This window comes from Chiloscyllium plagiosum, chromosome 1 (assembly GCF_004010195.1).
Source record: "Chiloscyllium plagiosum isolate BGI_BamShark_2017 chromosome 1, ASM401019v2, whole genome shotgun sequence".
Classification (NCBI taxonomy): domain Eukaryota; kingdom Metazoa; phylum Chordata; class Chondrichthyes; order Orectolobiformes; family Hemiscylliidae; genus Chiloscyllium; species Chiloscyllium plagiosum.
Window position 1 is genome coordinate 124,440,196 of NC_057710.1, and position 14,979 is coordinate 124,455,174.

The window sequence follows — 14,979 nt, forward strand, 5'->3', positions numbered from 1 at the left end:
CCAACACCGGCATCTTCGAATCATGTTGGCATGAATTGTTATGGTATAAATCATGGGACAAATGTTTTAGAAGCTGCTTCTGCTCTGTCACTGTATCATTACAGGAAGTTTGTGTCACCCAAAGGTGGAATTGTACCTAGGTTCATGGTGATGTGAGGCAGCAGTGCTAACCATTGAGCGACTGTCCCACTCTTGTTGTTCTTTCAAGCTGTGCTCAATGCTGCCAGCGCTCTTTACACTTTGGGGTTGATTAGTTCAGTTGCTGAATGGCTGGCTCGCAAGATAGATTGATACCAACAACACAGGTTCAACTCCTGCAGTGGCTGAGGGTTGCCACGAAGGCCCTGCCTTCTCAACCTCACCTGAGGCATAGTGACCCTCAGGTTAAACTCACTACAAGTCATCTCTTTCTAATGAGGGTATGAGATTGGCGCCTTTACCTACATTGGAATTATGTAGTGGAGCATTCACAGCTCAAGTAAAATCCTGGTTGTGGAAAGAAATATTTATGATAGCAGCACATGAGTATAACATTTATTATGTCATTTTAAGTCAATTACACTTTTCATAAAATAGAACATTGTCCTTATATTGCCTCACTGTGGTAGCCCAATGGAAATCAAGCCCTACTATTCCTGGGGTCGCCAAGTAAGTTAAAAATTTTTTAAAATACGCTAAATTCCCTAATTCATCTATCTTTTAGACCCAGATTGGCATAAAGATTGGACCAGGTTTCTATACTTAACAAGAATTATAAGTAATTAGAGTTTAATTACAGGCAAACTATTATGAATCACCAGGGTATAACTCAACTAGTTAAAATTCTTATCCTCTTTATAAATTCTGCCCTTACACTCAGTCACATATAAATAAACAAACACAGGCAGGAAATAAAAAAAAGTGTTATAAATGGAGAGAAAACTGGGAAAGTAGTTAAGTGGCCTCTGTGCACAGGATCTGCTGAGATGGTCCTTTGGTTGATCAGAACACTGCTTCTCGGTCTCCCTTCCCTGCTTTCACTGGCTTGCAGGAGTCACAAAGTGGCTGGTTCATACTTAGAGCAGAGATTTGACTTATTAATTAAAAGCTACAGCCCATGGCAAGTGCTGAAGGAAAAATAAATTGTTTTATTTAGAGAACAGAGAGAACTCCTGGGCTGGTGAAGACCAGATGGCTTTTCACTGTCACGTTGACAGCCGTAAGCAATTCAGCTCCCTGAGAGCCAATCGCATAGTTGTTGCCAGTAAGAAGGGCTTTGTGAACAATAATTGATCACCAGTCCACAGACCAATCAGTTAATTGTTACTGGCTGAATTACTATTTGTATATACTGCCTAACACTAGCTCATCTGCAAACTATACCTCAATTACAGCTTAAATAATCAGCTGTGTAAATAGTGCTCACAATGAGTGTCAGGTCATTTGCTGCTTATTTTCCAACAATCCTTGGTTTTTAACACAGTTCTTTTCCCATTTTAGTCCCGAAAGAAAAATATCAAAAAATTATAGGACACTGTATTTACAGCCTGTGAAGTCACTTATATTCTGGAATACATAAGAAATGTCATACTGTACTTTCTTTTTCTCTAAATCTTTTTGCTAGGAATTATTTTCCTTAGTTTTCTCTCTTCAATTTGATACCTTCAGTTGAACTTTGCTTTTAAGCTATTTCAAAATCCCCGTAATCAACTCATGACTAGAAAGGGACAGAAGATTGTGTGGTGAATTGGTCCAATTTCCCATGCCTTAACACGACCCTCACCCCCACCCCCCACCCCCAAAATAAAAAGTTTTAGGCTTGGATTTGATTTGAGCGGGACATAATTATGTTGCAATTGTATAATTGAATTTGTTTTTAAGAGATTTCAAATAATGCTGAGTGGAACATGTATATAGGAAAATCGACATTTCGGGCATAAGCCTTTCTTCAGGAATGAGGAAAGTGTACCAAGCGGGCTAAGATAAAAGGTAGGGAGGAGGGACTTGGGGGAGGGGCGTTGGAAATGCGACAGGCGGAAGGAGGTTAAGGTGAGGGTGATTGGCTGGAGTGGGGGTGGGGGCGGAGAGGTCAGGAAGAAGATTGCAGGACCTTTCCGCCCCCTCCCCCACTCCGGCCTATGACCCTCACCTTAATCTCCTTCCACCTATCGCATTTCCAACGCCCTTCCCCCAAGTCCCCCCTCCCTACCTTTTATCTTAGCCTGCTTGGCACACTTTCCTCATTCCTGAAGAAGGGCTCATGCCCGAAACGTCGATTCTCCTGCTCCTTGGATGCTGCCTGACCTGCTGCGCTTTTCCAGCAACACATTTTCAGCTCTGATCTCCAGCAAGTATATATCCAAGCCTAACCTTGTCATGGATAGAAATATTCATCTAAAAATGTGGCTCAAATTAGCTCAGTTTGGTTCAAACTGGTCTGGGTCGAATACTGAGCAGGAAATGCAAGTTTGATATAAAATTTTGCATCTCAATTATAGCAGAGTGGCAAAATGCAAGCAGCTGCTAACACTGCCAAGTGGTTTATCAGGAATATTCAGTTGCTTTAAATTATGTTGCTATTGCGTCATTAACAATCGCCCTCAGGTAAATTGGCAAGAGGATGTTAATGACTGGATGAGAATGGGAAGTTGTGATTAGAAGCTGAGGGGAGACAGATTTTTGGGGAAGGAGCACTTGGGAAAAAGAGGGAGGCAGCAATCAGGAGAAACAAATAGTGATCGGAAAGTGGCGGGCAAGTGACCATGAAAGGGTAGAAGACAGCAATCGGTTGAAGGAGGAGAGGAAGCAGTTTTCAGCAGGAGAGGAAGATCGCGATCAGGTGAGGGAAGAAGGTAATGATCTGGTGGGAGAGTAAGGCATAGATCGAATGAGGGAGGGAAGCATTGATTTAATAAGAGAAGGAGGCAAGGGTCAGGTGATGGAGGGGTTAACCAATCAAGTCAAAGAAAGGAGGAAGCCTCTGAGTGAGGGAGGAAATGATTGAGTGAGGGAGGAAATGATTGAGTGAAGGAGGAAAGAAGAGAAGGAAGGAAGCAGTGAATAATAATTGACTTTTGCTTTGTTATGGCATAGATTGTAAAGTTCCTCGATGTTTGGGCTCAGTATTATTTAAAAACATTATAATTTGGCAAGACTTGATCTCAGCCCTTAGGATTCTTGTTGATCTGGTTGTCTGTTCAGGGTGAATAACTTTAATAAAAGCAACATCAAAAATACATGAACCATGGTTCAATTCTTTTGATGCAACCACTGGTCAGGGACAATGTACATCTGCATGTGCTCCTGGTCCAGTTTCATGCACATAACAATTCACAGCAAAACCAACAACTCCATCCTCCTCCCTGGCCACAGAGGCTGGAGCAGACTGTTTTCAAGCTTGGCTTGCTAATTGCTCCTGAGTTGAATTCTAGCCTAAATATTCTCTATCATCATTAGGACCTACTTCTATGTTCATAACATCCTGTGTCCGCACTCCCATCTCAGATCATATGTTGTTAAAACCCTTAACCATTATCCACTGTTACCCCTGTGATTGCTGATTTGCAATGCCCCCTTCTCAGCACCAGTCCTGTTTTAAAATTCTCATCCTTGCTCTCAAAGGTCTGCCATGGTCTTCTTCCTATTGGTGTTTGTTGCCTCCTTCAGCCTTACAATCCCAGTTGTGAAGAATAACCATTGGATGTGCAATATTAGCTATATTTCTCTCTGCTCCGATGCTGTCAGACCTGCTGTTTCTCCAACATTTCCTGTTTTTATTTCTTACAATTCTCCAATGTTTGAACTTTGGTCTGTTGCACATTCCTGGCTCTAATTTGGTCCACAATGGATGGCAAACTTGTCAACAATCTGAGTCCTAAACACTCGAATCCCCTGTTCAATGCCCTCCTCTTTTTCCTCTGTTATCTTTTAAAATATTCCTTAAATATTACGTGACCTATTGTATCCTCATGTAGCTCGGTGTCATAGTTTGTTTGGGAAACTTCTTGTGAAGTGCTTTGGAATATTTTATTATTTGAAATCAGCTATATAAATGCAACCTGAAGTTGCAGCAGCTAGAGAATCTGTAGATGTGTGAGTGTTGGTATTTGTTGGGTTTCCTTCTCTTTTGCCAAAGGAGTGCATTGTGTTCTTCTACCTACCTATGGCTGAGATTAGCCACCTCATGATAGATGAAAGATCAAACCTGATCTGTACATTGAGTTCCACAGTGACAGGTGTACGTACCCACTGACACTAGGGTGGAGCTTCTTTGCATAACTTTTTGTTAAATGCAACATTGGACATTATGACTAGTGCAAGGTAATATTTTACAGGTAATTACAGATAATTGGCCTGAAGAGTAAATGATTGTCAATTGACGCAGTGACAGCTTTGAACATCTATTATTGTGATTGTGTTCCCAAGGCATTTAAGCATTGACGTAAATCCTTCTAAAACCTGACAACAAAAATCAAACAGTCACAGTGTGCACATTTCTAGTATAAAGTCAGCTTGTTCATGTGTCTTAAAGGTCAAGCGTGATATCTATAGTTTGATTGAAGCATATGATATGTTTATTTGAAGTTCCCTCTTTAAAACATACTCATTTTGTGTATTGTATACCAATTCCATTTGCCAAAAGAGATCATAGGTACTCTGTTACTGTTGTTTTATTGTGCAAATTCTTTGCATCCTGCTCTTTACTTTCCAAACATTAATTATGGGACACAGTTTAGTTTCCAAAACTAATCAGAATGTCACTGTAGTAATTTAGCACTGCCATAAGAAAGAGACCATGCTCCAGTAGATTTCTGCAGTTTTCTAAGCATCTCAAAATTCAGTTATAAAACATCACAGTGTATTGTACATTGAGAATCTGTTGTATTATATCATAAAGGTGTACTGTGTAGGTATATATTCCCATTTCCCTGTGTGTTGAGCAATTTATCTCAGCAACAGATTACTAGAGTGATGCAGCTGAGCAGAGATCTCATGTATTTTCACAGGAAGTGAAGGAACTGGAGATGAAATAGTTGAAACTTCTAGTAGGATCTGCATCCAGGGATTTACCAGCTCCAGTTAGAATTAAAACAGACAGAAGGTTGGAATGTGAAAAAGACATGTAGCACCACTTATTATATATACATGATTCTCTCATTAATAGGCATTCTCCCAACCCTATGTGAAACAAAGATACCTAATAATAGGTCTGAAATTCTAAGTCTCCTTTATTGACTCAGAACTTATTGAGATAATTCAACTGACTCAAAACGAATGGTATTTTAATCTGGTCTTCCATATATACAGCATATTACGATTTAAAAAGCATTAAACAAGCAGTATTGGTTGAACTGTCTCTTCTAATCCATGGAGAAAGTGAGGACTGCAGATGCTGGAGATCAGAGTTGAGATCAGGAATCACGATGAAGGGCTCCTGCCTGAAACATTGATTCTCCTGCTCCTTGGATGGTGCATGACCTGCTGTGTTTTTTCAGCACCACACATCTGTTATAATCCATGCTCAGTGTCTCTTTTTATTGACTTAGATGATTAATAACAGACAGAGTATAATAGATAACTGATGGTCTAGCCTTTTCACACTCTTTCCATGGCTTAATCGTATATCTTGCAAAACTAGGTATTAAGTTATTGTCATGGCATGGCCTTAAGAAGCTTACTACCATAACAGGTTCTTTGGTTTAACTGGTTTTTCACTATCTTCCGAAATGAGTAGGAATGCTGTACTGGCACCAATGTTCTATGAAAACCAGTTCTATGAAGACTACTTCCTTTATTTGCCAGGAACGTTCCTTTTATTCCAATATATCACTGGATAATTAAAATAACTATGATACATGTGATTTTGCTTTTCTTGAATTTATCTGTGTTTCCTTTCATCTGTATTCTTTTCATCATACTGTGATTTATATTGAGCTCAGTGGAGTAAAAATCTCACCTTGTTCTTAAATGTAAACTTTAACCAAACAGATTCAACTTTTCCCTATCAAGCTTCTGTTATAGTCAAATGCCAGAATGAAATCTTTAATTAGTACTGCCAACTCTCATTTTCACTTAACATTGTGCACACTGAATATTTTGGAATTGGGAATTTTTAACTCCCAGTCCTGCCCTACTCCTGCTCATGTTGTATGCCATGTACCTAATAGAAATTTCTACTTATAGCTGAGAAACTTTATTCAGACTGCTGTATGAATTTAAATGCTTAGAACACAAACCTGTATCTGTTTGTTCAGCAATCTTCCTTGCAATCCCTCCACCTTTTGATCTGTTCTTTCACTTTTTCTTTAAAATGTTATGAGGGTTTTGGCGTCAGTTCACATAACGTAAATATCTGGTTCCATGTAGAATATCCACGCATGTACAAGGGGCAGAAATCTCTTTGGAGATGATTCGGTTGAAGGAGAAAGTTGCCACATTTTCATCAACATCCCCTTTCAGGAACCTTGAGATCATCACTACCTTGGGAGTAGGTGGATTTGGGAGAGTTGAGCTGGTAAGAAGATTTCCTCCTGTAGAAAATATGATATTGCACATTTTTGATTACCAGAAATATACAGGGGTGATATTGGTATTTGTGAATTGACGGTTCAATGTACACTTGGCCCAATTTTCTTTAGTATGAATGAGAATAGAATAGAAAATCTGATACATTGCAAAATGGACTGATTATATACTACAGCCATTTTGTTCTGTGGTTGAAACTCAGCGTCAGCCACATTGATTTTTATTACTATTCCAGTGATGGTGCTTTATTTAAGTTTTGCTTACAACTGGCTTCATCTCCCAATCTTAGAAATTCAGCTTGGTCTTATAGCAAGCAAGATGCATGTCAGTTAGTTCCAACACTGATTTAAAAAAAAAATAAAAATCGTAGGTTTGTTTATTGTTTATATTACTTGCTTCATTTGCAGTAATAATCAAAGTTTATTGACAATGTCACCTAATAAATATAACTTCCATTGAAACATTTAAACTTCTCTAACTTTCACTTAATGCTCACTTACTTAGGCAGTTACTGCGCTTTCTCTTCATTTACAAAGCATACATGTCTTTCAAGAAGTAACGTTCAAAGTGAATACATTTCTCAAAGTATGGTTTGGCCAGTTGATTATAAAGCCCTAAGACTATTTCTATAGAATTACACATGGATGGATATAATCTACATCTGGTTAACATTTCTATGAGGTGAAATTAAGCCTGGTAGTGCCTACAAGTCCTCAACTTCCTAAAATGGTGTCCGTGGCACACAACTGTAGGGCCATGTCAGCATTAAGGCTGTCTGCAAAATCACCGAGAATCAATGAAAAATGTCAAAGAAACTGGCGAAAACCAAGCAGAATCATAGTGAAGCTGCAAGGAGAGAATTCTGAATCGTAATTCTGAGATATAGCAGTCTACATCGGGCACTAGATGGAAATTATTTTCTTTAATGAATGGATGAAATGTTCAGATTTAAAGTGAAATTCTAGGCTGAGAAACTAAAAAAGGCTTAAATATTGTATTAAGCTAAAGTGCCTTGTTATAATTATTTCAAGCTGTAATGAAAAAAATAATTAGATTAGATTCCCTACAGAGTGGAAACAGGCCCTTCAGCCCAATAAGTCCACATCAACCCTCTGAGGAGTAACCCACCCAGACCCATTTCCCTCTGACTAGTGTACCTAACACTATGGGCAATTTAGCATGGCCAATCCACCTAATCTGCACATCTTCGGACTGTGTGAGGAAACCGGAGCACCCACGGGGAGAACATGCAAACTCCACACAGACAGTCACCCGAGGCTGGAATTGAACCTGGGACCCTGGTGCTGTGAGGCAGCAGTGGTAACCACTGACCCATCATGCTGCCCCTTGTAATTGTAAGGAAAGGATTCTTATGAGGAAAAGTGGAGGTGTAAGGGGGTGAACAGCAAGGTAAGTGGAATGACTGTCAGTGGAATATCCCCTTCTCAATGCTGGGACAGTCAAACAGGCGTTGAAGCCCTTTAAACAAGGAAACAAGGGACCCATGGGAGGCCAAAGACAGCTGGCACAGGTTTTGTTGTCATGATCCCTGCATGGCAAGATCCCACCCAGTGCTGGGTCGATAAAAGTGGCAGGGGGCTGAGGTCTTTTAGTGGGCATTAAATGGCAATCCTTGTGGCTGTAAGAAGGTAGAAGGATTCCCACATGACAGAGCCTTGATAGCCAAGGTTGTCCCAAAGTTAACTGCCCTTTTTCTGCCTGACTGCTCTGAAATGTTGTGAACCTGATATATTTGTCAGCCCAATGACACAAGGCATCTGTGACCTCCTTTATAGGTCACTGATTGAGAAATGGCACATAATAAATCTCCAAAAGAAAATTGTTGGAATAAGTCACAGGCCATAAAGAAGAGGGCAAATGTCACATTATAGGCTACAGTCACTGTGTATTTGTCACTTCCTATTGGCATCAGTTCTTGTTCTAGCATTGTGCGAAGCTCATACAAGCAAATGAACATACAAACTAGGAGCAGAAACAGACCAATCACTGTTAAATAAAACAATGGTTAATCTGTCTGCCATTTGAATTCCACATTCCCTTGATTTCCTTGCCTAACACGGATCCAACCACCTCCACTGTGATGAGAAGAGACCTCCACTGTGATGCGTTTCCAGTGGCTACTGTGGATTTGAGAAACACCTTCATTAGCATATCTCAAAGTATAGCCAAGTTTGCAGATGACACAAATAGATGGGAATGCAAATAATGAGGATGACACTAAGAGTCTGCAGAGGGACATGATCAGGTTAAGTGAGTGGGAAATAACTTGGCAGATGGTTGATAATTTGGGAAAATGTGAGACTATGCACTTTGGAAGGAAGACTAGAAGAGTTGAAATATTGCTTAAATGAGAAAGACTGCAGAAAGCTATGGAATAGAGGGATTTGGGAATCCTTAACCATGAATTACAAAAAACAAGCATCCAACTTCTGTGAGTAATAGGGAAGACAAATGAAATGTTGACCTTTATTTGAAAGAGAATTGTTAAAGAATTCCTACAGTGTGGGAACAGGCCATTTGGCCCAACAAATCCGCACCGACCCTCCAAAGAGTAACACATCCATTCCCCTACCCAATTACTTCACATTTTCCCTAACTAATGCACCTAACCTACACATCCCCGAACATTATGGCCAATTCACCTAACCTGCATATCTTTGGACTGTGGGAGGAAACCGGAGCACCCGGGGGAAAGCCACGCAGACATGGGGAGAATGTGCAAACAGTTTGGGGCCCTTATATAAGAAGAGATATACTGGCACTGGAGACAGTTCAATCAAGTTATATATGTACAGGGACTGTCTTATTAAGGGCAGATTGAGTAGATTGGGCCCATGACAAATCAACATTATTGAAACACATAAGATTCTGGGAGAATTTGACAGTGTAGATATGGAAAGGTTGTTTCTCCTTGTGTGAGAATTTGGACCAGATGGCAAGATCTCAGAATGAGGGCTCACACATTTAAGACAGAGATGAGGAGGAATTTCTTATCTCAGAGGATAGTGAACCTGTAGAATTCTTTATCACAGAGGACTGTAGAAACTGGTCATTATGTATCTTAAAGGCTGAGATAGATTTTTAATCAATAAGGATTAGATTAGATTACATTACAGTGTGGAAACAGGCCCTTCGGCCCAACAAGTCCACACCAACCCACCCATACCCCTACATTTACCCCTTACCTAACACTACGGGCAATTTAGCATGGCCAATTCACCTCAGCTGCACATCTTTGGACTGTGGGAGGAAACCGGAGCACCCGGAGGAAACCCACGCAGACACGGGGAGAATGTGCAAGCTCCACACAGTCAGTCGCCTGAGGCGGGTATTGAACCCGGGTCTCTGGCACTGTGAGGCAGCAGTGCAAACCACTGTGCCACTGTGCCGCCCCGATAACAAGGGTTATGGGGAAAAGGCAGGAAAATGAAGCTAAGGATTATCAGGTTTGCCATGGATCTGATTGAATGGCAGAGCGGAGTGGATGAGCTTATTTCTGCTGCTATGTCTTTTGATCTTATGGTCTAATCTCAAATGGCCACCACTTTCTGCAATCTCTCCAAATTTGACAGCTTCTGTTCTTGAGGGCTCAGCCTTACACAGCTTTATGAAAGCACTGCCATTTCCCTTCACAACTCAGCTGTCTTCCAGATTTCAACTTGTTTGAGAAAGTGAGAGTCATTTTCTGTGCATCCTGTGTGCCCTTGGTAAAATCAGAAAGATACAAAAACATTTCATAATTGGCTGGCTCTATGACCATATTGGTAATCTCTGTGACCTTAATTACTTATGTACCTAGGATCTGACCCTTTGTTTGGACCTTGTAAAATTGGTCAATATTAGGAAGTCATTGAAAAGTCAGCCCCATGCCAACCCATGCCATTTTATCAGCCCCCCCCAACCCTCCCGCACCCCCACCCAGCAGTGGCAAAACTCTTTCATTTCCTTAATCAAGTAGAGTTGTGAAACTTGAAAGGGTTCAGAAAAGATTTACAAGGATGTTGCCAGGGTTGGAGGATTTGAGCTATAGAGAGATGCTGGGGCTGTTTTTCCTGGAGCATCGGAGGCTGAGGAGTGACCTTATAGAGGTTTACAAAATGATGAGGGGCATGGGTACATCTCTAAGTTGGGTGACTTGTAAGGTGTAAGCACAAATGGTAATTTATTTATTTTGAAATGTCATGCAAAGGGTTATGGTTATACACTGCAGATCACAGTGTATAAATCAATCCTTAAAGTTTTGAAAAATCATTGCAAAAGCGTTGGTCAACTATTACTCTTTTATGGAATGAGTTAGTTGAATCCTGCCTCAATGATTGTCCCCAATGTTCACTTTGCTATAAAATTAATCAAGTGATTAAGATCTCGTCTTATTTCGCAAAATGTTTGCTTGGCTGAACTTTGGAGAGATCGAAGATAAAATGCATAAATTATGAGGCAGTTCAGGTCAACAAAAAGCAGAAATCCCTGGAATCCCGAGAAGGTATTTACAGTGAAACTGAGTTTGTAAATATCATGATGACTGAGCTGATGGCCCCAACCTTCACTATTGGGTGGTCAGAAGCTTCCATTCCTTCTTTCCTGTTTATTTCTTATAAATTTGCTTTACTCTTTGATTGTTAAATTCATATTAAGCATTCTTTATGCTTGAGCTTTCATTAATGCTCTTGAAAATCATAAGATTTAAAATTACTTTGAACAAATAGTGACAAAAACACAGCTCAACATAAATGTTCATTTTCACTGGAAGAACAATAGTGTAACAGAATGTACCTCCTTCCTTTTATTGAACCTGACCAGTGTATCTAATGAATACTTCATTGCCTTGTAAAATAAATATTTAAGAATGTAACTCTCAGCAATTAGCTGCTGTTTTTTGTAGGTAAAAATGAAGAATGAAGATGTGACCTTTGCTGTGAAATGCATTAAGAAAAAGTACATAGTTGACACAAGACAACAGGAGCACATACATTCAGAGAAGAAAATTCTAGAAGAGGCTTGCTCTCCATTTATTGTGAGGTAGGTTTTTTTTCTGGAAAATGGTTACAGGAAGACTCAACAATTCTATTGCTGAGTTGACAGTAATGTATGTGAAAAATTTAGTTTGAATTTGCATCTCTTAGGCTGTTTTACCTTTTACCAGCATGTTGTTTGAATAGTAATTGACAACTATTTCCTTATTTCTGCAAAGATATGTCAGAGCCAGATGCTGAGTCGATCTCTCCTCTGCTGGGATCACTATTAACATTTAGTTAAAAACATATTTTGATAACATGCTGACATCCTAAAGCAGTAGTTTCTTTCCATGTTATTAATTTGATTGAGAGACGGTATCGAGAGTCATTTTATTATAATTTGAACAGAAATGCTGTTTTAATTTTGACAGGTAATTTAAAATAGTGTCAGCGGAGTCATTCCTGTTTCTCAGTGGGAATGACAGGGAACAACAATTTATGGTTCGCAACCAAAAACTGATGTGTTGTTTCTTCAACTGTGCATAAATTAATTATTTCCTTTGTGGGCCTTGCCTTTCCGAAATAATAAGGCCTTTGATCAGATTGGAGCACTGAAAGAAGGAATAGGCAATGCAATTATGGCAACGTTAGGGGAGTAATTTTATGATGCTGTAGGATTAAACATGAATAAGGCTCAAAACATAGTTTGGGCACTGTGTATGATTGACCTTTGACAAATACTGAAGAGGCTGGAGGAAGAGTCCCTGAGCAGTAGCACAGTGCAAATGGTGCAACAGGGCACAGTACATGATCCAAAGGTCACTGATGCAATGCCACAGATCTTGGTGCAAGATGTAGATGGGTCCTTGCCCAACACATAGCCACTTGTGGACATGGGAATGGTGGTAGTGCTTCATGAGCAATGTCTCTGTTTTCATTGCAGCACAAGCTGCAGCCACTCAATGGTGGGAATTTCACACAGAGGCAGTGGCCACATGCCCTGGCTTAAACAAACCCACCGCTGCACGGCTGGAAGTAACAAGTTACCTTTAAAGACATTAGGCCATTACATGACTCAGGGTGAGAATTCTGTCCCTATCTAAGAGCAAGTCCCACCTCCCAGAGTTGTTGGCTAGCCAAAGGGTTGACAACTCTCTAGTCCCAGCACTGCCATTGGCGTGGGTGGCCACTGCTGGGACTACACGCCATTCCTAATGATAATCATCACTGGTGACATACCATAATGCAGAGAGCCCCATTGGGCACCTGATGTCCAAAGAAAGCCATCAGGGTTTACCTGGAAGCCTTTCCATATGACATAAGTGCTATCATTTCTAATACAATCAAAACAACAGCCAGAAGAGGGCATTAAATGACTAGTCACTGGCCACCTAAAAGCTTCAGATGGTCCAAAGATGAATGGGCTATTTAATGCCTCTTCCTCTGCAGGGAAAATCCCAGCAGCAATGGTTAGGTGCAGGCACGGCACATATGCAATGACCTCCCTCTATCAGGCCACCCACATATATTTAACACTTCTCTTCCTCCCTTGTTCCCCAGTTTCCTGATAGGTGGTTTGGAAAATTCCAGCCAAGATCCAGTCCTGAACTGAAAGTTCTGAATGAAGTCATGAAATCTCAGTTTGGTGCCACCTAGGGTCAGACTGCTGCCATCATGGGTGTGGATATCAGTGCTAAGCGGGTGTCAGTCCAACCCTCTGTCTATCTGTGGATTGCTGAGTGCCCATGGTAGTGATGGTTGTCTCTTGGAGCATAAGGCCTCTGTGCTTTCTCAAGATGGTAGTGTTTGTCCTCCCACCAATGCCACTCTGTATGTGCCCTTGCTGATCGGTGTCAGCCAACCCGTCCAGACTGATATGGTGCAGTTTGAGGCTGAGCTCTTCAGGCCCAGAGCACCTTGACCATGCCTTGTAAAGCCATTTGAATTCTCCCCAGTGGTTGTTACAGGTATCATTTGTTCAGCTTGCAAGATCATAGGGTCCCGAAAGTGTGGAAACAGGCCCTTTGGCCCAAGAAGTCCACACCGACCCTCCGAAGAATAACTCACCCAGACCCATACCCCTGCATTTAACCCCTAACTAATGCACCTAACCTACACATCCCTGAACGCTATGGGCAATTTAGCATGGCCATTCCCTAACCTGCACATCTTTGGATTGTGGGAGGAAATCAGAGCACCCGGAGGAAACCCACGCAGACACGGGAAGAATGTGCAAACTCCACACAGACAGTCGCCTGAGGCTGGAATTAAACCCAGGTCCCTGGAGCTGTGTGGCAGCAGTGCTAACCACTGAGCCACCATGCTACCCCAAGTCACTATAGGGATATTCAGGGCTATTATCATTATAAAAGCTGCTGACAGTGCCATTCTTACTCTCCAGACAGTGCTGTCCTTACCCTACTTTGAAGGTGCACATCTGTCTGCATGAGTTGGCAGATTTTCTATGAGCAGCTCTTCAGCAAAACTGAAGTGAATGTCACCATAGTCCCAGTCAATTGTCTCATGACAGAGAGAGATAACTGATGGTGAGTTTAACCGGAATATCAACATCCCCCAGGAGAGGGGTGAGGTTAACAAAGTGGGGCAATCTCAATGTTCCCAGGAATGGAACCCATGATGTTCGTACCACCCTGCATTGCAAATAAGTTGTATAGCTAACTGAGAGGATTGGCTGACTGACAGAAGGCAAAGAGTGAGGATAAAGGGGTCTTTTTCTGGATGGCAGCTAGTGACTTGTGGAGATGTGCAGCTGTCAGTGTTGGGATCACAACTATTCACATTATATATTAGCGATCTCTACAAAGTAACTAAGGGTATTGTCGCTAAGTTTGTGGATGACACAAAGGTAGGTGGAGGGATGGGCAGTGTTGCGGAAGCAGGGAGACTGCTGAAGGACTGGTACAGGTTAGGAGAGTGGGCAAAGAAGTGGCAGATAGAATACAATGTGGCAAAATCTGAGGTTATGCACTTTGGTTGGAAGAATGGAAGTGTAGACTATTTTTTGTATGGGGAAAGACTTCAGAAGCACAAAGGGACTTGGGAGTCCTTGTGCAGGATTTTCTTAAAGTTAAAATGTGGGTTTTGAATGGCATTCAGGAAGGCAAATGCAATTTTAGCATTCATTGTGAGAGGGCTAGAATACAGCAGAACTGCACCACTGAGGCTGCATAAGCCTGTGTTTCGACCACATGGAATCATAGAATCATAGAGATGTACAGTATGGAAAGAGACCCTTCGGTCCAACCTGTCCATGCTGACCAGATATCCCAACCTATTCTAGTCCCACCTGCCAGCACCCGGGCCATATCCCTCCAAACCCTTCCTATTCATATACCCATCCAAATGCCTCTTAAATGTTGCAATTGTACCAGCCTCCACCACTTCCTCTGGCAGCTCATTCCATACACGTACCACCCTCTGCATGAAAAAGTTGCCCCTTAGGTCTCTTTTATATCTTTCCCCTCTCACCCTAAACCTA

The 14,979-nt window shown here is 41.3% G+C and overlaps 1 protein-coding gene across 3 annotated transcripts in view; it reads left to right on the forward strand.

The window, feature by feature from the left end:
* Positions 1-14,979, forward strand: part of prkg2 (protein kinase cGMP-dependent 2) — a 100,189-nt gene that overhangs the window by 47,397 nt on the left and 37,813 nt on the right. For all 3 annotated transcript variants that reach the window (XM_043696215.1, XM_043696205.1, XM_043696194.1), the window contains exons 11-12: positions 6,346-6,493; positions 11,408-11,544. In XM_043696215.1, coding sequence (XP_043552150.1) covers positions 6,346-6,493; positions 11,408-11,544 — 285 coding nt within the window. The remainder of the gene's footprint in view (positions 1-6,345; positions 6,494-11,407; positions 11,545-14,979) is intronic.